The sequence below is a fragment of the Talpa europaea genome (assembly GCF_964194135.1).
Source record: "Talpa europaea genome assembly, chromosome: 1".
NCBI classification, from domain to species: domain Eukaryota; kingdom Metazoa; phylum Chordata; class Mammalia; order Eulipotyphla; family Talpidae; genus Talpa; species Talpa europaea.
In genome coordinates this window covers 90,775,563-90,799,816 of record NC_140073.1, presented here as the reverse complement: position 1 = coordinate 90,799,816, position 24,254 = coordinate 90,775,563, and the positions used below count along the sequence as shown (strand labels likewise).

At 36.6% G+C, this 24,254-nt stretch overlaps 2 protein-coding genes across 3 annotated transcripts in view; one reads left to right on the top strand and one right to left on the bottom strand.

Annotated features, from left to right (window-relative positions):
- ORC4 (origin recognition complex subunit 4) overlaps nt 1–288 on the top strand; it is a gene marked incomplete at its 3' end in the record, with an annotated part of 56,520 nt that extends 56,232 nt beyond the window's left edge. For both annotated transcript variants that reach the window (XM_084239466.1, XM_084239465.1), the window contains one exon: nt 100–288. In XM_084239466.1, the coding sequence (XP_084095592.1) occupies nt 100–288 (189 nt within the window). The remainder of the gene's footprint in view (nt 1–99) is intronic.
- Nucleotides 289–6,910: 6,622 nt separating this feature from the next.
- Nucleotides 6,911–24,254, bottom strand: part of ACVR2A (activin A receptor type 2A) — a gene marked incomplete at its 3' end in the record, with an annotated part of 87,098 nt that continues 69,754 nt past the window's right edge. The window contains exons 6-11 of the mRNA XM_084238196.1: nt 23,460–23,603; nt 16,051–16,196; nt 14,124–14,238; nt 10,960–11,098; nt 7,787–7,917; nt 6,911–7,105 (exon numbers count right to left, since the gene is read on the bottom strand). Coding sequence (XP_084094322.1) covers nt 6,911–7,105; nt 7,787–7,917; nt 10,960–11,098; nt 14,124–14,238; nt 16,051–16,196; nt 23,460–23,603 — 870 coding nt within the window. The remainder of the gene's footprint in view (nt 7,106–7,786; nt 7,918–10,959; nt 11,099–14,123; nt 14,239–16,050; nt 16,197–23,459; nt 23,604–24,254) is intronic.

Below are 24,254 nucleotides of genomic sequence, written 5' to 3'. Positions count from 1 at the left end.
TTAAGTTTTGTTTTCTGGCATTCTATATTGTAACTGAATTGATTTAACTTTGCTACTTACTCCCGCTAGTCAATCTTAACTGTCTGTTTCACCTTTCAGGCTTTTGAACACTTACAGCAGTTAGAATTAATAAAGCCCATGGAAAGAACTTCAGTAAATGTACAAAGAGAATACCAACTGATGAAACTTCTTTTGGATAATACTCAAATTATGAATGCTTTGCAGAAATACCCCAACTGTCCTACGGATGTTAGGCAGTGGGCAACATCCTCATTAAGCTGGTTATGAATATACCCATTGCTTCAGTGGTTTCAGTTATACTTCTTTGAAGAACTGAAAGCTGTTATCTTTTAAAAAATGTTGTTATATTTTCTTATATTTATAAACATATATTTTTGTATATATGGGGCTGTTACATATATAGTATCTTAGCTGTGTCTTGCATTTGAATTATGAGCAGTTATAGGTTTTATAATTCTAGTGATTGAGATTATGGTGTAAGTAGCAGTTTAAAAAAAATGTGACTATTTTAGGGATTGAACCATGTGCTTAACACGTAAGTGGTACATTGGAAGAATTATTTCAACCCAGCAACCAGGTGTTTTTTACAAAACTTTCAGGTGAATAATGAGTTATTTTTTGATTCAATAGTAAATGCTGAAATTTTTCTTCTTAACCCATGGATATTTTGGATTCAACTCAGTCCCAGATATTCTACTTGAGGAAATTGGCCATTGTGACCAGAAGATGTTTTGGAAGAAAAAGGCCAAAAGTTTGAATATTTTCTTCCAGACATCTCAGAATGTGTTATTCATATTCACACCATCTACATAGGAATGCTTGTAGGATTATTTTTTAAAAAACAGTCTTGGATCTGCTCTAAGCCAAAAGGATCAGAATTTGTCGTCCCCCCCCCCCTTTTTTTTTAACAAGCACTTGATGAACATTCCTGGAAAACCAAGACCACAAAAAATGAGTAGTGTTTTGCAGTGTCAAATCTGTTTGTATCACAAAGTAAATGTCCTTTAAAGGGAATGAGTAAATGTCAGTCACCTTACAAATCCAGTAATCTGAACTAATACAGGTATATGTTTACAATTAAATTTAATAATCATTTGTTGTTAGTGACTTCAAGAATATTTGCTGGCTGTGATTTGCATGGCATAAGGTTTACAAATGACTTGAGTGTCCGTTGTTTTGCTGTTTATAATTCCCTTCACTCTCAAAACCCCTCTGTTTAGGTGCTGTTATTTACAGATGAGAAAATAGAGTATTGCAAGTGTCCAGAATTATATATTTGACACCCTGGAATTTTCTCAGATACCTTGCTATTGGGATCTACAGTTCAATAACTGGTTCTTTACCAGGTATTGGTAAAAGTATCCTCAAGCAATCATTTAGTCCATTTTTTAAGAAGTATGGAATGTGAAGTGGAATATAGTGTCTGAACATAAAAGTAGCTCTTAATTAACAACGTATTCTTTGGCATAACCACCCTGCTGTGCCTTCTGAGTCCTCATATCACTGTCATTTACTTCTCAATATCTCATAAAGCAAGCCTTGCACACTGGTTCTATATGTAAGTTTAGACAGTTTTTTTGGGTGTGGTTTTTTTTTTTTTTTAAGGGAGGATAGATATTTTGCTGAAATACCTAACATGGTAGCATGACCATTACTTGAAATAGAAGCAAAGATTTTACACTTGTGCTTATACTTAGCCCTTTAAAAAATGTATCTGAACTATTTTAGGAAAGTACTGTTTGCCTAAAAGGCATTGACTATGAAAGCACCTAAAGAACTCACTTGATGATTGTTTTGTTTTGTTTCCATTTAAAATGCCACTAAAAGGCCAAGTAACATAAGACCTATAGAAGATCCATCAACATCCAGGTATACAGATTAAAATACTGAGTAGTAACTACGTGAGTTTTTCTTTACAGTGAAGCATTTTCTACAGCAGATTTTTAAAAAATAAGTTAGCACATGTCGTACAAATGAAGCGTATGCCCAAATTCCAAAGGCATTTTTTTGAGGGGAGTAGGGATGTTCATGGTTCTTTTCCCATATTCCCTAATACAAAATTTTTTAAAATAATTTCATCTCTTAAATGGCTTAAACCAGTAACAGACCCTAGAAATCTGACTGAAGAACTGAGACTACAAGAGCGGGACGGAGAGAGAACAAAGTGGGGAGGAGCACAATATATTATTATGGGGGAGGACTTTGGTGCCCTCGTGGTAGGTGTGGTGTGCTTAGCACCTCAAGGAGGATGTCCTGTACCTCTAAATCATATCGCTGTTGTAAAGCAGTGCTGTCAGAAAAACAGTAATAATCAGTTGCTTAAAGGACAAGGGTAATCAACATCAGTAAAATAAAATCAAGTCTAAAAAGCCCATTTCAAGGGTAATGTAAACAAATACAGCTTAAAGATACTTTCACTTACTAAAGGAGAAATGTAGTCTTTCATAAACACAAGCAAAAGCCTATGAACTCCTTGGCTCATCATATTGGAGATGAGGAAGAACATTAGAGACGTCAGTGTAGTTGTTTTGTGATCTCCATGTACTCTACCAAAACCAGGATCTTGTGAAAGATGAAAAATTTTCCAGGTCCTTTACACATGCCTATGAATGGCTGTGAGGAATCAAAATCTGTGGATCCAGAGTTGCTATGTCATATACTCTCTATTAACTCTTGAAGAATCAGTGGCTTGCAGAACACACCGAGGAAAAACAATTTCCGTCTTTCTGTGGAGATTCCATGCAGTCATTTTCATTTAGTTTAGAAGGCAAAGCAGGTTCTTTAAAGGACCTAACTGCATCATCACTCTAAAAATTGAGAATCCATTGTGCGAACTGTTGACACTCCATGTGATGTTGTAAGGCTTTTTTCCACCCTGTTTTCTTTGAAAACTGCAGTGTGAACAAAAGCCTTTGCAATACTAAAAATGTCAAGGAAAGCTAGCTTCCTTGATGACTACTCTTACTGTTAGACCTTAAGTGGCAATACCAGAATTTTCCATTCAATTGGCAAAGTAGTCATATAAGTTGGGAAGTACAGTTTGTATCTTTGACTATTAGCTAAGCCTCATTTTTCTACTGCCATGTGAAAAGACAAGCTCGCCTCATACTTCCTAAACTGCCAGGACCAATATAAATACTGTAGTGAGAACATATGGACAACAGAGGAGGAAAGTGCCACAAATGACAGACTTCACTTTCAACCACTGTCTCCTCTCTTGCAAATCTCAAAGGTATAAGCCTTACTATAAATCACAGCTACTATATTCCCCCTATATAGCTAAAGAAAAACTGCATATGCAAATCATAACATAGTCATTTTTTTATTTAACTTGGGGATGTAATGGGGATAGCATACATTTTATTTGTACAATATTTAACAATCACTTATCCAAGGTGGGGTTTTATGGGGCTTTTTTTTTTTTTTTTTTTTTTTAGCTTTTTGTTAAATACTTGCAGAAAAAAATAGCAAGTACAATTTGACAGTAGTACAACAACCTGTGCCCAAAACACTGACAAGAAATACAGAGTAAAGCTAAAATAATTGTTTTACCAATATTTTGAGAGGTAACAAATAGAATATGGATTGAGACTGCATAAAAAATGTACTGCTGGTTGAATATCTGAGGTAAATGATGTTCAATCAAGATGCTACTTTTATCATTTTGCCCATAATTCAGTAAATAAATTTATGCACATTTTATCAAATGTTCCTAAAAAGTAATTTTTTAAAAAGGTAAAAAAGAGAAGCTGGAAAATATCTGTGGGTGAAGCGCTTTTTTTTTTTTTTAAACAGTAATCAGTTTATTCTAAACTATCATCTAGCCAGGGATTTTTTTCCTCTACCACCTGCATTGTACTTAATTGTAGCTGTTACTTAGAAGTGAGGAAGGGGAAAAAGAGATTTTTTTTTAAATTTCATGATACTAGGATTCCATTTTTTAAATTCCAAACTTGGTGGTGGTTTTTCCTGATTGTATTTTCAGAACATTACCATGAAAGATAGTGCAAGTTCATGGGACCAACAATTGTGAGGCACAGTCTCTGTTCTGGAATTCACAAGGTACCTGTAATAAAAACATTCAAACAAGAATCACACGTCACATGCTTAAAAACTTCCTAGCATCTAAAATACATACAAGAGCTGTGCAGGGCATAGACTTCGAATAAAGCCATACACTGGTTAATCCATCAGTCCTATGGCAGTTGATCATAAAGCATCCCTTACACGAATGTGGGCCAGGTAAGAAGTGTAAGTTAGAGCAGCAGTTCTGATGGGTATCAGAAAGGCAAAATACAAGATAAATCATAAGCACCATACACATGAGGAAAAAATTCTTGGGGTCTCAGTTAACCCAAAAACAAAAGAGCCATTTTTCTCATACTTTGATCCTTTTTTTTTTTTTTTTTTTCAGTATCCCAAGCGCAAACTTTTTGTGAACTTGCCCACTCTACACTGACTGTAAACCAAACATGAAAATGCCCTGCAAAAGAAAGTTATAACAAGACTAGGTATCAGGACAGGTAGTAACTGGAACATTCTTATTTTACTGCTTATAAAAAGTGTTTTTCTATTAATAGAAGTCTCAAAGGGATACAAGTTTTAAAATTGGTTAGCTAGTTAAATACAATACCCAGCATTTCTAAAAATTTTCTCTAACATGAGGAGAAAACTTCATTTTGTGAAGAAATTTATGTTTTTATAAAATTTCTCTCTAATGCTCACATAAGCCAAACGGGATATTCCTTGGGTTCAACTTTTAAAAACAGGGTCAAATGTTTAGAACAGATAGAAATTAGTTTTCAGGAAAGTAACAATTTTTACATATGCATATCTTGTTATTTTCCCTTCTTGATTACTTTCAAAGTAGAACAAATCAAGAAATTGTGAAGCCAAGTACTTTTTGATAAAGAGGCGAACTCAACATTGAAATAGGAATTCTTAAGAATACAGTGAAACCGTGGGCACGTATGTCGCCAAGAACATAAAGTTCTGTATAGTGTGTGGCACACAGACAACAATGCTATTTACTCTTCTTTCCCTCCCTGTTTAAGAATCTGTTCACCTATGTATTACTTATAAATAATACAGTATTCCCAGAGATTAAGTGCATATTATATGTAAAATGTAGTGTACTGTGTGGTTAAATAACCATTTGAAGATAACACATTCACAGTGAGCTCCTGATAGTGACGTGTAAAAAGTTATTTTATAAAATTAATGTATGGATTTTAAAATGACCTGACAAAAGTACGTAGCATAATACTGGCTATTTGTTGGTCAGTAATCTTGAAATTAAGGAAATTAATGTGTTGCTTTGGCCTATATAAATTTGAGGAAGAATCCAATTATATTCTAATGTAATTGTTTTGAAAAGCACTTTGGCACCTACCTACCATCAATTCCATTTTCTTATCAAGGATAAGGCATGAAGCATCTTAAATTAATATCAGTTAGTTATGAAAGCAATTTGCAGGAGGAGGATAGGCTATGTTACTTACATATCAACATCGGTTACCTCTAAATGTCATTGCATATTTTAAGTTAGAAGTTTAACTTGTTATCCCTGATTTGTTTTAAAGCAGTAACATCTGAAATCTGTGCTTAAATCTTAAATCTCTGTCCTAGGATAATTCTTTACAAAGCACAGACATCAAATATTAATCTTGACAGGATGGCACCAAGCAGAAATAGAGTGATAAAGTTACAAGTCTCAAAGCAGAAAGTGAGGAATTTGGGTAATGACACTTCCTGAGGTGATCCTAAAACAGTGATAAAGAATGTCCCACACTGTTTAGTGAAAAGAAATAACTACAAATTTACATATATAAATAGGAAAAAAAAATCTATTTTAAAAGAATAAAAATGAAGAGCTTTCCAGTGTCACAGCTCACTTAAAAAATGTAAATCATGCTTTAAATTTTCAAATATTCCCCAAACACAGCACACCTTTTAAAAAAAATTAAAAAAAAATAAAAAAACCTTAGGTAAGTATGCAATATTTTGGGAACTGGATATAAGATGAAGCTTTTAAAACATGAGAAGGGGGAAATTATACCATTTTTTCATTTCAAAAAACAGCACTTTTTCCCTTATTACAAGCTAGCACAAGAAAATCTAAAACACTGCTTTACAAATGGCCACTTACTCTTGGCACTAATCATAGCTTACCTTTTTTTTTTCTTAAATAACACAGTGAATATGTAATACCTTGTTACAAAACATGGATCAATTTATTATTCAAATTTTGTTAGTGTTTTCAATTTTATAATTTAGCAACCGTGGAACTGAGGTATACCTTGTTGAGGGAGGTTAAAGTAATGCTTGGAAGCCTCTTTACTGTACCCCACTTTGATGACTTTGTTTATGTACACAGAACAGCAGCACACTAAACATTCACAAGCTGTGTCATATTGGCATTACAATAGTCATTTATAGAAACACAACAGCAAATGCAATAAAAACAAGTTACCCTTTTCAAAATCTGAAATGAAAAGTATTTGATTTAAAAAAAAATAGCAGTAGTTCATTTAAGGAATTAGTGTCTTCTGACAGACATTAAGAAATCTGATGTCAGTTTTCAAACACTTGATTAGCCAGGTCCAAAAGATCCTCGATTTGGAGAGGGCCACATTCTTCATGTACACTTTTTCCAAAAGTTTCTTTATAGAGTTTGCAACTTTTCTCTTAGTCTCATGTCCTTCATGTCTCTGTTGCAGGCAGTGCCTTCAGTCTCCCAGAGCCACATTTTTAAATGAGGGTCGTCTTTCAGACGTGTCCAGGAGACAGCCTCCTCACTTCACACAGAAAATAAACTGTAAGCAGTTCTGTTAGCTCAGCAGCTCCAGTTCAGAGTCCTGTTTCTCAGTGTGTACACATGGTGCAACCATCATAGACTAGATTCTTTGGGAGGAAAGTCAACATTTGTCACCATTGTGACCACTGTTACAATGTCCTCTGTGGTAATGATATTTGTTAGTCTTTGCATCTGGGTAATTCTTTCACCTACACATCCAGCTGATAACCTGGCTTCTGCGTCGTGATCCCAACATTCTTCTATGGTTTCACAAAGCATTGCCATTCCCTAGGAGGGAAAAACATTTTTAAATACCACAGCAGTTTCTGTCTTCTATTAGAAAATAGAATTTTTATAGAGTAATTGCTATTTTAATTCCAAACGTCCCTAATACTTTTTTTATAAATCAGGTCATCTCAATGCTAACCATTGAACTGCATTCAAAACCAAGGTTAAAAGGTCAACTAATTTTTGTTTTCTTCGTATCAGCATTTCTATCTTTCAATATATTTTAAAAAAAGGGGGGGGGAGAAAAAACATCCTCAAGGATTCTCTGCTTGGTTTTATCCTTGTTTCTAGTTACATCTAGACCAAAACAACAAGGGCAATATTCTTTTGTTCTCTGCCTACCTAGTTTCTAGTTTTGCTGCACTTTTAAAAATGGCACATGGGAAGATAGCAATCAGCCAAGTTACCTGACAACTGACAGGCTCAAAGCCAGGTGCTCCTTTTCCTGGAAAGTCTTCGTAATAGGAGACACTCGTCTATACAGGACTACAGAGATGACAGGCCTGTAAGGCTTTATGACTTTACCATACCCTCATCAGCATACAGGAATAGCCCTAATTCTATTGTTTCTAGAACTGAGATACAGAATATCCTGTTTCACCTTCCAGTAGAAAAAGAAGTGTGCGGAAGTATTCCTCTCAAAAACATCTTATTGAAATTTCAAATGAAAAACTAACTTACAGCATGTTTCTGCCAATAATCTCTTAAAACAGGCCTCTTTTTTTTATGCACAACAACTTCCTGCATATCTTCAAGAGATGGATGCTGGCCAATTTCCTCCTCAAATGGCAACATGTACTCATCTACAGGTCCTAAAGTGTAAAAAAGAAAAGAAAAAAACTTTAATTCAAATTTTCCTGACTTCCAAACTGGAACTTGCTAAAACACATTCTGTATCACCTTTTCCCAAATGTTACATGTTAAAATGACAGAGCAAAATAAACTCCAAACTGTACTTTTACCACATAGTGACCCAAAATCTAACTTGGGGAAAATTTAAGTCTAATTTGGTGTATAACCTCTCTTGAGGATTGTATAGGAGCTTTATCTACTGTAGAAGTGTCTGTCTCCATCTGTATATAGGTCAGAGAGAGCCATAAATATTTGCCAATCAAGACATCCCTTTAAGGCACCCACTCTTTGAATTCAGATCAAACTAAACATTACTGAAGACTTTGAGTTTAATCTGTTATAACCATTATTCTGTGACACATCAAAACTCCTTTCCTGTTCCACATGAGGTAATGTGCCCATTAGAATCACACCTCTTCTCTACCCTTACAAGAGCTGCCAAAGATATGTTTAGTTGTAAAATAAGAACCATACTCTCCAAACAGGGTTCCCAAGAAGTCAGAATATATCTTCACAGATAAACAAGAGTTATTCAGGTGATACTTTTTTCCATAGGTATACTCGGATAAATGAGAAAATGCTGAGTTTAAATACCTGATGAGCACTTAATCCTGACCAGAAACTTTACATATACTATTAACTTCCATTTTATCTTCACACAGTGAAGGTGGCATTACCATTGTTTTACAAGTAAGAAAGAAGCTCAGAAATGTTTGCACAAGGGCTTACAGAGCTGGAATTGGAAATCACCTCCCTGAATGACTCTAAAGTCTGTCCTTTCAGTCAGTGTACAGACACCAGTCACTAATGAACAATTTCAGGAGCCAGATAAGTGTATATGTAGACACAAACCTTATACAATTTCTTGAAATGCATTAAGTAATCCTGGATAAAATGTTACTAACAATGACTGGAAGAGACCATCTAATTCAGCCCTCTCTAATTATAAGAATTGTCTCTGCCTTGTCAGTCTCTGAACATTTCCAATGATTGAGTTCTGACATTATAAGGTGTCTATTCAATCTGTGCTATACCAAGTGGAGGTGAGCTGCACTGGCACTAACTGGCAGCTTTCAAGAAATTTATCAGGCCATAACCCAGACTTACTGAGCCAGAATCTAAATTTTAACAAGGTTCCCAGGAGTTTGATATGTATATTAAAATCTGAAAATCACTGAACTGAACCACCAACAAATTTTAAAGCATTCACTTTAGCAATGTTCACAATGTCCTCTCTACCCCAATTTCTGATTTAAGAGTCAAAAACCCTGACTCTGCAATTAAGTATTTCATCGCACTTGTAGAGCATTTTAAAAATCTCCGATCCTTTTTCCATGAAAGCTTCCCTGATAATAACAGCCCCACTAATAAAGCCATTTTGCAAAACTATGAATTCCCATAAGACTCTAAATTTCTCAAATATATTCCTTCAAAAACATTTACTGAATATACCTATGTACCAGCACTAGACTAGATAATTCAGATTTAACCTTACTCTGTCCAAGATACATTTATCATCTTAACTTTGCATATCCTCATAACATGTAATCCAAGGGATTGCTTTGGAAGTTCTTATTAATGAAGTTCTTATGAAATATATTTTCCTATAATATCTACCATCTGACCTACTTCTGCTTCCATAAATGCAAGTAATAAATATACTTCCTCTTCCGCTTTGAGCCAAAATACAATGAACAACTTACTTTTCTTCACAAAGGCTTCTAAAGTTACAGCCAAATACTTCAACCTTTCTTAGGTTCTGGGTCCACTTCTTACCAAATCCCCAATCTTAAAAGAATGAATGGTTGTCCACTCCTGAGCACTGTCCACTAAATTTCTTTAAAAACAGTACCCCAAATTAAATATCTTGTATCAAATGTAGTCTGCCCTGAAGTGAAAGACAATTATAGTACTCAGAAAATTTTCCTGTTAACATAGGTTAGGTTTGCTATGTTTTTAAATATTCAACACAATTTAGTCTATTGTCTTTCACAATCCATGGGAAGTTTTTAGATAAAATGAATGGAAATAAAACCAATCAAGCTAATTTACATTTGTTTGGGAGCTTAACAGGAAGTTTCTCTTATATTCTCACATCCAAAAAAGTGCTGTAACATAAATGAACACAATAGAGACCTTTCAAGGAGCACTAAATACTAAGTTCCTAAAGCACTATTTATAATTTGTCACACCAGGAATGCAGTGTGCAGATTTGTAATTACTCAATGCCAACATTTATAAGGCTTGAACAAAGACTTCAATAACATAAACAGAATAGGAATCCTTTAGAAGCTAGGTGCTATGCTCAGGAATGTAATGTTCACAATAATGTCTGAATCAGATCACACTTGCAAAGATTTAAGGAGGCAAAATTTAACCTGGGATATATAACCAGTTGCACCTCACAGTTCAATGTCATGGAGGATAGACTGTAAATTCAAACCCTTTACTTAGGTATATGTTGACATCACTGGAGTGCTGAACAGACAGCTTGAGTATCCTGGTTGGGGCAGCGGGGGGATGGAGGGGGGAGTCCTTGACCTTACATCTCTCAGACCCCAAGAGCTGACTTTAGAACCTGCAGGCAGAACCCATACAACCTAATCAAGTAGCAGCCCTCTCCCTACATCTGGATCAGAGTTTCAAATCTAGGTTCACTGGCTTAAAGTTAAAATAGGCAAGTCATTTAATTTCTACTTAAATTTTGATCTTCAAATTCCTTATCTTTAAAACAGGTAATACTACCTCCAAAGTTGTTTTAGGAAATAAAAGGCATGTGAAGTACCCAGAAAAACATCTGGCAGTGGTAAAGGATCAATACGTATCAGTACTTTTCCTCTCCTACTGCCCTGTTCCTTCCTTCTGAATTCTGTTTAAGCTACCGTGACTTAAAAGTCTCTTTTTTAAATACATTTTAAAATACTACCTTTGACACTAATCATCTCTTTTCACACATGTATAGTAGGTATGTATGTCTTTCTTAAAAATACTTTTTTCCTTACCATCGGCAGCAGTACAGCGAGAAGCCAGTTCCCACAGGACCAATCCCATGGCATACATATCTATCCTCAAAAATGCATCCCTTTGGAAGTTTATAGCACCCTCCAATACCTCTGGAGCCATATACCTCCGGGTACCAACCTAAAAGAAGACGGTAAAAGCAAACAGTATTCATTTGTTAACTTTACAAACATTTTATGGTTTTCTAAAAAAAAAAATCCAAACTAAATGTGGTCTAATATCAATAAGTAACCAAATTATGATCAAAGGACTGTAAGATCAAGTAGAATCTTAGTCCATATCAAGTACTAAAACATCTGAGACACTGAAAACAGCAGAAGTGTCCGTCAGGAAAGACTGCTTAAACAGGAGTACCATGTAGCTCCCAGTCATGAGGTAAGTCTTGAGGACTGATATGGATGGGCTTACAAAATTGCTATAGGATGAACAGCAAGGAACAAAGCAACATACATACTAAGAACTTTTCTGAGAACACTTAAGAAATTATTTCTACATTACATTAGTATAAACTTAGAAATTTTTCCCCCTTTGGAAGTAATCGTAAAACTCTGAACAGCAGCTGTTTGCGGGGAGGTACAGACTACAGCTAAAAGTTCTATACTTTCAAACTATCTCTTTTTTTTTGAGGGTTTCTCTCTTCCTGTATATCAAAGGAAAAAAGCTAATCGTTAAAAAAAATTAATAGAAAAAATTTTTAAAAAGCCATATTTATACAAAATACTCATTTACTTGTGAATTCTGTCTTGAAATCCTTTATATTTGTTCCTAACAACTTAGCATTTCTTAGTGATGTAACTATGGTTAATAAGCTAGTTTTAATTGCTGCTTGCCAACCTTCATATATAAATGCTTAAGAAAAAAATTTTGGGATAGCTGGCTAGGTCACAATCTACTTGAATTTTAAGCAGACAGGAAACAGCCCAGATACTAGTATTTCCAAAATGATCCATCCTCAGGTGAATGTGATCTCTTACTCCAGCAGCTGGGCAACTATCTGCAAATAAATAATTGGGAGGCTGTTTTTAATAAAAAACAAAACTAAAGTTTTAAGTTTTTAATTCCTTTAATATGGAGAACTTTTTAAAAGAGTGCTGCTTTGCTACTTTAAATAACTTCACATTTTATTTGTCATATGCAAGCATTTTTTAAGTCTACTATTCTAAAGATAAATGTATGCCACCTAAGTACTTTTATTATGAAACTGTGACATATTTACTCCCTTTAGTGTAAAATGTTCTGTTTTATAAATTAATAACACAAAAATCTTACTTTTCCCCCAGTGTTCTTTCTTAGCTAAATATAAAATGTGCAGTAAACATGGCATTTTGAAATTTTCTGGTCCATGAACTCTAAAGTCAAACTGCTTATATAAGTTATTTTTACCTCATGTCACCTAATTATGAGGGCATTAAAAGTTAAGTATGCATTCCCCAATTTTCCCTCAAAAAAAAAAAAAGTAGTGTTACGAGATACCAAAAGATTACTGTTGCCAGTATTTAGTCTTATGACAGCCAATCATACTTAGAAGTCTGTCCCTAGGCTTCCTACACAATCTCTGATCTTATTAATAATATTCTCCACAAAACCACCTGTATATCCAAATACATTTGGTATCAACTTTTTAAGAATTACATGCCTGCTAACCATTAATCTAAACTGAATGCTCAAATTGTCAGTCAAGGGCCTCCAAGGTGGTGCAGCAGGTTGAGCTCAGCACTGTGAAGCTGTCCGCAGCCTCTGCAGCACAGATTCGATTCCTGGCCGGCCAGGGAGATACCCACATGGCGAGGCAGACCTCTCCTGTCTTGCCTGTGCTTTCGGTCCGTCTGCCTGTTCTGTTCCCCGCTTTGTCTCTGGTCAATCTCACCGTCCTGCGCATCTGAGCTGCACCCCAGCTCTTGTATACATAAATAAATCTTTAAAAAAAAAACCTGTCAATACTGCCAAAATGTTCTGTGCATGATTCTTTAATAACTGCTTTTGGAGGTCAACAGAATATACTGGGGAAAAAAGAAAGCTGAGAATTGAGGACCTAATAATTTGCAGGACTTGAAGGTGAAAAAAATGATAATGCCAAAATCTAAATCAATTGGCTTTGTAAAGTAATAGTACCTTTCAGATCAAACTGCTTTTCTTGATTAAAAAGTAATCTTGTGGGAATGAAAACACCTTTCTTAGCTTCATAGTTTCTAAGTAAAAATATATAATTTTTTTTTTCTTCAGCCTTTTTTAAGAGGCCAGATCTATGTATATCTTGACCAGAGTTAGGCACATCACTCAGCACTTAGAAGTGCTCTGAACTCTGGAGAGAATTCAGAGAAAAGCTATGAAGTTGACTAAAGGAGTTAACAAAGCAATAAAGATTAAAAAGCAAGAAACTATCACTGCCATTTTGAAAAATGGGCAATAACAAAGCAGATACAACAACAATGTAAACCTACTTTACCTCAATAAACAGAAAATGGAAAAGAAAAAAAAAAGAAAAATGAGCAGTAATATCTCAATACATGGTAGCATGAATAGTGACTGATTATTTTTCTGTTTCTCCTAGTGAAAGAATTAACAAGTTAAAACTACTGTGATAATACTAAGAATTCCCTAAGATGAAGTCTATTAAGAGGTGAATTCTGTACCTCCCTATTGTTAGGGATTAAGTCTCAGCACTATCACCACTACAGCCTAGCCTGAATTCCATCCCTGGCCAGGGAGCTGACCCACATATGATGCAGCAGACCTCTCCTGTCTTGCCTCCTGTGCCCCTTAACAGTGTATTTCAGCAAATCTGCCTCTTCTGCTCCCCATTCTGTCTCTGGTGAATACTCTCATGACCCGCACCTCTGTTCTACACCCCAATTCTTCTACACAAAAATTGAAAAAAAGGGGGCAGGCGTGAATTCACTAGTATCCCATGACATGCATCTAGGTTGTTTCATGAGTTGCTTAATCTAAATCACTTGAGGTCCTAACTATCCGTCACCACCATTTGAAAATGTCTTCCTTGGCAGTTTTAACATATTTGAGAGCCATTTGGTATTAAATGCTTATAAAATAATCACCACAATAATCTTAAACCAATTCAATCCAGATATGTGATTCTAAAAATATGAAAACATTGTTTTTCGATGAGTTTAGTTATCGTACTTACCTGTCCATGGGTATCACCTGCAGACTTGCCAGCCTCAAACTTTAATGCCAACCCAAAGTCAGCAATGCAAGCTGTCAGATTGTTTTTCAGCAGCACATTTTTACTTTTGATGTCCCTTACAAATAGAAAGATAGACATGTTCAAATTAAGTTCAAATGAGTTATCTTTAAATTTTTTTTACTGAAAGTGTTAGGGGACAACTACCAAAGAAAGTGTGAAATTGAGAGAAAGAGGGAGAAAGAGCGTTAAGTCTCCAAATAACCTGAGGCACAAGAGTACAGTGACGAACTCCCATTTATAACATGGGCAAGAGGAATTCTCTCTAAGAAGGTTTATAATAAAAAAATACTGTCCAGCCTTTAGGTATGTTATCTATATCATTTCTACCTATCAATCATAAAATTGCTAGATTTAAAGATAATGAGAATATTTTGGAGTCTATAGTTAAAACTCCCATTAAAATGGAAATTAAAAAAACACAATAAAAAAATTTCTAATAGCAACTGAAGTGGTTCTCTTGCCACTGGTTTTGCCTACATTTTAGAATGGTTCCCTATTTTAGTGATTTTTTTTTTTTTTTTTGTGGGACCCTCGCTGGCGGCCGGGGATTGAACTGGTGCTACAGAGGCTGCAGGCAGCCTCACAACCCAGCGCTCAACTGCTGCGCTACCAGGGGAGGCCCTATTTTAGTGATTCTTATATTCATCAACCTAGTTGTAGAAAAGCATCTCTGAGAATGTATAATAGGTTGAAAGTTTTCACCATAAGCATATACTACTCCACTTACATCCTGGTGTTCTGAAAGAACAGCCATTTTAAGGCACTCAAATCTATACACTAGCCTCAACTGGTTCATTTCAAAGATTGCTGTCCCCTAGCTAAATATAATCTGTGCCATGAGCAATGGTTAGTTATATGTACAGAAAGAAGAGCAGAATAGAAGAGGAATAGGTAGACACGCAAAATGCTATAAAAACCAATCAGTTTTAGACTCAGATTGTTAGTGTCCCTACTGGTAGTAATTTTAGAGGATTCCAAGGGATTAGTACCCTACAGAGCTAGGTAAGGCAACCAAAAACTCATTAAGAGGCAGTATGTACCAAGGTGAGAAGAAAGAACTATTTCTGGGCAGAGGTGGTTTAGGTTTGCAAAATCAAATCTGTATTAAAATTGGATTAAGTGTAGTCCCTCCCACCTCTTGCTGGCACTCATGTATGAGTTAAATGAATTTTGGCCTACTTTTAAAACCATCTTTTCTTTTTTCTTAAGATTTATTTATTTATGGATCCAAGAACTGGTGCCTAGGCCAGAGGTGCGGAGGGGTAAGAGAATTCACCAGAGACAGAGTGGGGAGCAGAGAAGGAGGATCTATTGAAATACACTGTTGAGTGGGGCAGTGTGTGAGACAGAAGAGGTCTGCTGCACCATGTGGGGTAGCTCCCTGGCCAGAGATCAAACTCTTGCCACAGTGGCTGGCTATAGCATGATAGCGTTTTTTTCCCCCTCCACAAACACTGAAAGGACAATTTAGTAATAAACGCAATTGGTTCAAAGGATGCCTCCCTCAACTTCAACTCAAGTAAAGGTGATAGGATATTCAGAACACAAGCAAAAATAAACTCAAAGTTCCTCCTTGATTACATCCCCTCATACCATTTAAATCATCTTTGAATTTGTTTTAAGGTAAAACCAATTTCTCTGAAATAGAGAAAATACACTTTTATTTATTAACCATGCTTTCAGAAACGAGACAAACTGAAATATAAATCAATAATTAAATTTGTTAAAATATTTGAAAAATATGAAAATCAACTGCCTCTTACATAGCATGATTAGATAGCCAGGGAAAATATTTCTCAGGAGATTAAAAGTTTAAATAATAAGCAGATACTGAATTATTTGGGGGAAAAAATAAATTTAGTTCTACCTGTGAGATATGGCGGGTTTGTGGCCATCTTTTAGGCCAGGTATATCCTCATGTAAATATGCCAATCCTCTAGCCATGGTTTCTGCAATATGACACAATTCATTCCAAGAGACCACATTAGCCTTAAGAAAGTCTGACAGTGAACCCTAAAGAAAGGGGGGGAAAAAAAACAATGTATGCTCTTGACAAAGCTGTATGTACATGGAGATTTTCCTTTTTCCTTTTAAATAGTTATGGAAGGCAACATGTCTGTCTTTTTGATAAATAACATCCAAAAACCAATCTTTCTGGAATGATTTAAGTTTCACATTAATAAACATTTGACTAGAAAGTAATACCACTAATCCTTTAAGGTCTACTATAAGCAAAATTGGTCAGTGTCCCGCTATTTAGAAGCCAAAAGTTACTAAAAAAGAATAGTCAAGAGGGGAGCGGAGCAACAGGGCGGCGAGGAGACGCTGCGAGTAAGATCTCCCATTAAAAAAAGTTAATAGGGAGGAAAAGCGGCAGGTCCCAGTGAGAACTGGGACACGGAAGATAAACGGGTGACTCCAGCAAACCACCCGAAGAAGAAAGTGGCCATAAAAGAGGACCAGAAGGGAGGGAAGCGCAGAACCCTGCTCCCCTCCCCTGCCCACAGAGGCGGCACTCTCCGACCAGCAGAGAGGAGGAAAACAACAAACCAAAACGGCCAACAAGAACAAAGGACGCAGCAAGCGGGACTGTGAGTGGAAAGGAACTATTGCAGCCACCACACCCCGTGAATGGGAGCTGAGGCGAACCCTGCAGGATTCGTCGCGGCGGTGAGCGAACGGCTCCGGGCGCCATTATTGAAGAACAAAGACCCCGGGAAACGCGCACACAGCCCGGGCTGCTGGTAAGCTTGCGTGGAAAAGCGGCGCGCTTGGCGCGCTTGAAAAGCAAGTGCAGATCGCGGCTGCCCAGGTCCCCGCGCCTGTGACCTAGGCTTGCGGGGAGACGCGCGGAGGTCCTCACTGAGGTGAAGGTCCCTCCCTGAGTAAGCAGGAACCAGGCGCCCAGGCACGGGAGCAGTGCAAAAGGCGCCATTCCCGCGCCACTGAACTGGGCTACAGCCCGCGTCCTGGAACTGAGGGCTTTGAACTGAGACCCGGGGCACGAAAATTCGGGGCGTGGGTTCTCCACGACGGTGGGGCACAAGGCAGACACAGCACCCCAAAGCTGTTGAGGTGTACCCTACCATTCCCGCTCTGTTCCCTGTCCCACGGGGTGGGGGGAGGCGAAAAACAGCCCCCCAAGGACAATAGGAGAGATCTCTGGCGCCACCTAGCGACCCGGAAAAAAAAGTCATAAACACCCCATAGAACAGGAAATTTCTTAAGACTGCTTGAAAAGGGCACAAGGCTTCTGGAGGACCCAGTGGCCAGCCGGGAAGTTTGCCCACGCCAGGCCCCTTCCGACCAGCAGTCTGAGCCCACAGAGGGAGCAGGCACCCACGTCCGGGGCAGACCGGGTGCGCAGAAGAGTGTGCCTGAAACCGGAGGCGCAGGGACTGCATCCCGCTTCGCCATTTTAGAACAGGGACATTTCTTCAGTAAAAACTGCCTAAAACCAGCAGAAAGCTCCCCCAGAAGACAGAGATGGCTCCTGGAAGAGCCAGAGGGGAGCGGAGAAGTTCACCCAAGATGCCAGTCAGTCCGAGCAACACAGTGTCCCAACGCATATGACAAATTAGAAAACAGACAGTAGGGAGTAGAAGAACCACACGCAACCTAACAACTCCTCAGGAAAGAAGCACACCACAAAAAGAAAACCACTGCCCAGATTGCAACGACATCAACTTGGAAGAACTTCTGAGCCTTCCAGAAAGAGAATTTAAAATTGCCATGATTAAAAAAGTGATAGATCAGAAGAAGGAAATTGAGTCCCTAAAGAGGGAAGTAAAAGAAATGCAGGAGATCAAAGAATTAATGGAGGAACTAAAGAACTCTGGGAAAAGCAAGGAAAGCAGAATAGATGAAATGGAAGAACGAATAAGTAATCTTGAAGACACAGAAAGGAAAAGAACCAAAACAGAAAAGGAAAGAGAAGTACGAAGGAAAAAGAATGAAGAAAGACTTCAGGAACTATCTGACTCCATGAGGAAAGGAAATATAAGAGTTATAGGAATTCCAGAAGGAGAGGAGAGAGATGTAGGAACAGAGAAAATATTCCAGGAGATAATTGAAGAGAACTTCCCAAATGCGAAGAAGGAGCTGAAAATTGATATACAAGAAGCAAGAAGAACACCAAACTTCCACGACGAAAGGAAATACACAGCAAGACACATAATAGTAAAGCTCCCAAGAATCCAGGACAAGGAAAAAATAATGAAGCTGACAAGAGGGAAGAAACAGATAACATTCAAAGGAAAACCAATCAGGCTGACATCAGACTTCTCTGAAGAAACACTACGGGCAAGGAGAGAGTGGAGGGACATAGTCAACAGACTCCAAGAAAACAGATGCCAACCAAGAATACTCTATACCGCAAAGCTCTCTTTCCTCCATGAAGAAAGAATATGGACCTTCCCAGACAAAGAGAAACTCCGGAATTTCATTACGAATAAACCCCCACTCCAAAAAATACTACAAGGAATCCTAAAACCAGAACCTCAGAGGGACGAATAACGAAAGAAGACCAAAAAAAAAGTTATTAAAAGAATAAATAAAATCAAAGGAAAGACAAACATAATGGCAAATACAGATGCTAACATATCAATATTAACTCTAAATGTAAATGGACTAAACTCTTCAATAAAAAGACACAGAGTTGCAGCCTGGATTAAGAAACAAAACCCAACCTTTTGCTGTCTCCAGGAAACACATTTAGCTACAAAAGATAAAAATAGGCTCAAAGTCAAAGGATGGAAAACAATCCTACAAGCAAATGGGCCAAAAAAGAAAGCAGGAACAGCTATACTTATATCAGATAAAACAGACTTCAAACTCAAAAAAATAAAAAGAGACCCCAATGGTCACTACATTATGATTAAGGGGACAATACTTCAAGAAGAAATAACACTCACTAACATATACTCACCAAACGAAAGAGCACCAAAATATATCAGACAACTGTTGTCCTCTCTGAAAACAGACATCAGAGAAAACACATATGTAGTGAGAGACTTCAACACACCACTATCAACAATGGATAGATCAACAAGACAAAAAATAAGTAAAGAAACTAAAGCTCTAAATAAGGACCTAGAGCATTTGGGCTTAACAGACATCTATAGAACACTAAACCCAAAAAAAACGGAGTACACATTTTTCTCAAGCGCACACGGATCATTCTCCAGGATCGATCACATACTGGGGCACAAGACAAACATCAACAGATACACCAAGATTGAAATCATACCAACCATCTTTTCTGACCACGAAGGCATCAAACTAGAAATAAATCATAAAAAGAAGGCAAGGAACTATCCTACCTCATGGAGATTAAAAGCCACACTACTGGAAGACCACTGGGCTAACGAGGAGATCAAAGAAGAAATTAAAAAATTCTTTGAATTGAACGACAAGGAGGACACCAATATCCTAAATGTATGGGATGCAGCAAAAGCAGTAATAAGAGGAAAATATATAGCAATAGAAGCTCACATCAAAAACAAGAAAGAACTCAAAGAAACAACCTAATCTCGAAGCTCAAAGATCTAGAAAAAGAACAACAAAAAAAACCCAAAACCAGTAGAAGAAAAGAAATAATAAAAACCAAAGCAGAAATAAATGAAATTGAAACTAAAAAAACAATCCAAAAGATCAATGAAACCAAGAGCTGGTTCTTTGAAAAAATAAATAAAATAGACAAACCCCTAGCCAGGCTCACAAAGGAAAAAAGGGAGAAAGCACAAATACACAGGATCATAAATGAAAGAGGAGAAATCACAACGGACACAGCAGAAATCAAAAGAATAATCAGTAACTACTATGAACAGTTATATGGAAACAAGTTCAACAATCTAGAGGAGATGGACAAATTCCTACAACTCTACAATCACCCAAAGCTGGATAAAGAAGAAATAGAACACCTAAACAGACCAATTACAAGCAGCGAAATTGAAATGGTAATCAAAAACCTCCCCAAAAACAAAAGCCCAGGACCTGATGGATTTACAAATGAATTCTACCAAACATTCAGAGACGAATTAGTGCCTATCCTTCACAAACTCTTCCAAAAAATTGAGAAGGAAGGGACAATACCAAACACGTTCTATGAAGCCAATATTACACTAATACCAAAACCGAATAAGGACAACACAAAAAAGGAAAACTATAGGCCAATCTCCCTAATGAACACTGATGCAAAAATCCTCAATAAAATTTTAGCTATCAGAATCCAACAATGTATCCATAAGATAATTCACCACGACCAAGTTGGATTCATTCCAGGGGCACAAGGATGGTTTAACATCCGAAAATCAATCAACGTTATCCAACACATCAACAAAAAGAAATATAAAAACCATATGATAATATCAATAGATGCTGAGAAAGCTTTCGACAAAGTGCAACACCCATTCATGATAAAAGCCCTTGAAATTCATGGGATACAAGGAACATACCTCAACATCATAAAGGCCATCTATGACAAGCCAACAGCCAGTATCATTCTCAATGGTGAAAAGCTGAAAGCAATTCCATTAAGATCTGGAACAAGACAAGGATGTCCACTCTCACCACTGTTTTTCAATATAATACTGGAAGTCCTAGCCAGAGCAATAAGACAAGAGAAAGACATCCAAGGAATCCAAATAGGAAAAGAAGAAGTCAAACTATCAGTATTTGCAGATGATATGATAATATACATAGAGAACCCCAAAATCTCCACAGAAAAACTAATTCAACTCATCAATCAATTCAGTAAAGTGGCAGGATACAAAATCAACACGCAAAAGTCAGTAGCCTTCCTATACACAAACAATAAATCTGAAGAAGAAGAAATAAAAAAAAACACCCCTTTTATTATCGAAACAAAAAAAATCAAATATTTGGGAATAAATCTAACAAAAGAGGTAAAGGACCTATACAAAGAAAACTATAAAACACTGTTAAAAGAAATAGAAGAAGACACAAAGAAATGGAAAGACATCCCCTGCTCATGGATTGGAAGAATAAACATTATTAAAATGGCCATCCTACCAAAAGCAATATACAGATTCAATGCTATTCCAATCAAAATCTCAATGGCATTCTTCAAAGAAATAGAACAATTATTGATGAAATTCATATGGAATCACCAAAAACCCCGAACAGCCAAAGCTCTACTGAAAAAAAAAGAAGGAAATGGAGGCATCACACTCCCAGACTTCAAACTATACTACAAAGCCATAATCATCAAAACTGCATGGTATTGGAACAAGAACAGATATACAGACCAATGGAATCGAATAGAAAATCCAGAAACAAACCCACAGATTTATGGTCAACTAATCTTTGACAAAGGAGCAAAGACTATGCATTGGAGCAAAGAAAGTTTGTTCAATAAATGGTGCTGGGAAAACTGGGTCGCTACATGCAAAAGAATGAAGCTTGACCACTACCTCACACCATACACAAAAATCAACTCAAAATGGATTAAAGAACTAGACATAAGACCTGAAACCATAAAATACATAGAAGGAAATATAGGCAAAACACTACGGGATTTGCACATCAAAGACATCTTTACAGACACATAACCCAAAGCAGTGATAGTGAAGGCAAAGATAAACAGCTGGGACTACATCAAATTAAAGAGCTTCTGCACAGCAAAAGAGACAATAACAAAAACAAAGAGAAACCCCACCAACTGGGAGAACATTTTTGCACCCAACACTAATGATAAAGGACTGATCACAAAAATCTGCAAAGAGCTGATGAGACTCAGCAACAACAAAGAAAATAACCCAGTCAAAAAATGGGCAGAAGAGCTTAAAAGAAACTTCTCTGAAGAGGAAATGCAAATGGCCAACAGCCATATGAAAAAATGCTCAACATCACTTGTAATCAGGGAAATGCAAATCAAAACTACCATGAGATACCATCTCACACCAGTGAGAATGGCACATATTAAAAAAACTAGCAACAACAAATGTTGGCGAGGGTGTGGAGAAAAAGGAACTCTTCTGCACTGTTGGTGGGAGTGCAAACTGGTCCAACCACTATGGAGAGCTGTGTGGAGATTTCTGGACCTACTAAACATAGAGCTTCCATATGATCCAGCAACTCCACTCCTAGGTATTTACCCAAAGGACACAGAAACATCAATTCCAAAGAGCACCTGCACCCCTATGTTTATAGCAGCACCATTTACAATAGCTAAGCTTTGGAAACAGCCCAAATGCCCAAAAATAGATGACTGGATCAAGAAGATGTGGTACATATATACCATGGAATATTACTCAGCATTCAAAAAAGATAAACACATGCAATTTGCAGCAACATGGATGGCGCTGGAAGGGATCATGCTCAGCGAAATAAGCCAAAAAGAAAAAGAAAAATACCGGATGGTCTCACTCACAGCAGGAATCTAGAAAACTTAAATAAGGGACCAGGAAAATGAATATAAGAAAGTGAAAATCAAAATCAACAAAAAACTATGAACCAGAGACACTTTTTGGGGGGTGGGGGGCGGGAGGGGAAGGATTGGGGTCAGAATGGGGCGTTTGCAATTGTATGGGGGAATATAAAAATAAAATTTAATATTAAAAAATAGTCAAAATCTAATATTCTAGAAAGTGTTTTAAAAATTAAAATGCACTGACTATAGAGACATTCTATCATAGGAGTAGCAGTAAACTGAGACACATAACAACCAACATAAAGAATCTATAGATTGCTGCCATACTCTTGGTTAAGAACTAATAAAAGACACACTTATATCTGACAATGAAGAAACAAATTACCAAGGACATTACCAAAATTTCCTATTTCATTAATGTGTACTACTCAATAGAAAAACTGAGGAAAAAGCATGTGTGCTTTGATGATAATTACCTTATAAATTAGTGATAGACCAAAGATCAGAGAAGTTTCGTGAGTCTACTTTTGTTGCTAAGCTACACTGATTAAAAAGTTTTCAGCCACAACATTCAAAGTGGAAAAAAAAAATGGTTCATGTTATCAAAATGGATCATAAATGGAAAATTAAAATTACTAAGCACTGGCTATTCTAAAACAAATACATGTAAGAGAAGCTAACTGCAGCACATAAATTTAGGGACAAAAGAATGATATTGTAAGTAAAGGATTAGGTGAAAAAGCTGCTAGCTCTGCTCTTTCATTAAAATAAATTATCTTTTTAAGAAAGATTTTTATTTCCTATAAGATGTCTAAGGAATTTGTAGCCAACATGAGGTAAGTCAACCCTAACTTTTACTGAGTTAAAATGGAAAGTAGTTTTACCTTTTCATGAAATGCTGTGATTAGCCAAAGATCCACATCAACACTAGTGCCTCGTTTTTCTGCCCCAATGAACTGTAATATGTTCTCATGTTTCATTCCAGGCAAACTATAGACCTCATATTCATTTTGCCATGATTGTTTGTCCTAGAGTTTAAAAAGAAAGAACAGTAAGAAAGCAAAGAATACAGGCTAATAAACCACATCTAAGAGATTACTAAAAGGTAAGTTCAAAAAGAACATTTAAAAATAAAGCTAAGTACTAAAAGATTCTTTGGTTTGGTTTTGTAGTTTGTTTGTTTGTTTGTTTGTTTGTTTGTTTGTTTTTAGTAAAAGGAAACCCTTATAATAGTCAACAGTTTCATACCAAGTGCCTGCCCTGTGCCATTCCCTCCAAACATACTTTCTGTGTCTCTGAGTTTGTAAACATATGAGCTGATCAGAAATGCTGCATTTCTGTATGCGCAGAGTACATATAGTTAGTACTACAGTGTAATTTTATCAACTGAAAAGTTACTTGTCTTACCAGAATAATCTCCCTGAGAGATGAAATTCCCTGAGAAAGAATAAACCTCATCTAAGGATGAAAAAGTTTTCTTTATTATATCAAACACTTTCAACAAAATGTTTAGAATACCCTACAAAGACAAGATAACAATGTGGTAAAAAAATGCAATGAAATTATTTAAAATGCAAAGTACTCATTTGTGCTTGCAAAGGCTAATGAAAAGGGGAAGGCAATAGCACATAAGGGTTAGAAACCTTCAAACTTTTAAGTACCTTGGACAAGGTACAAAA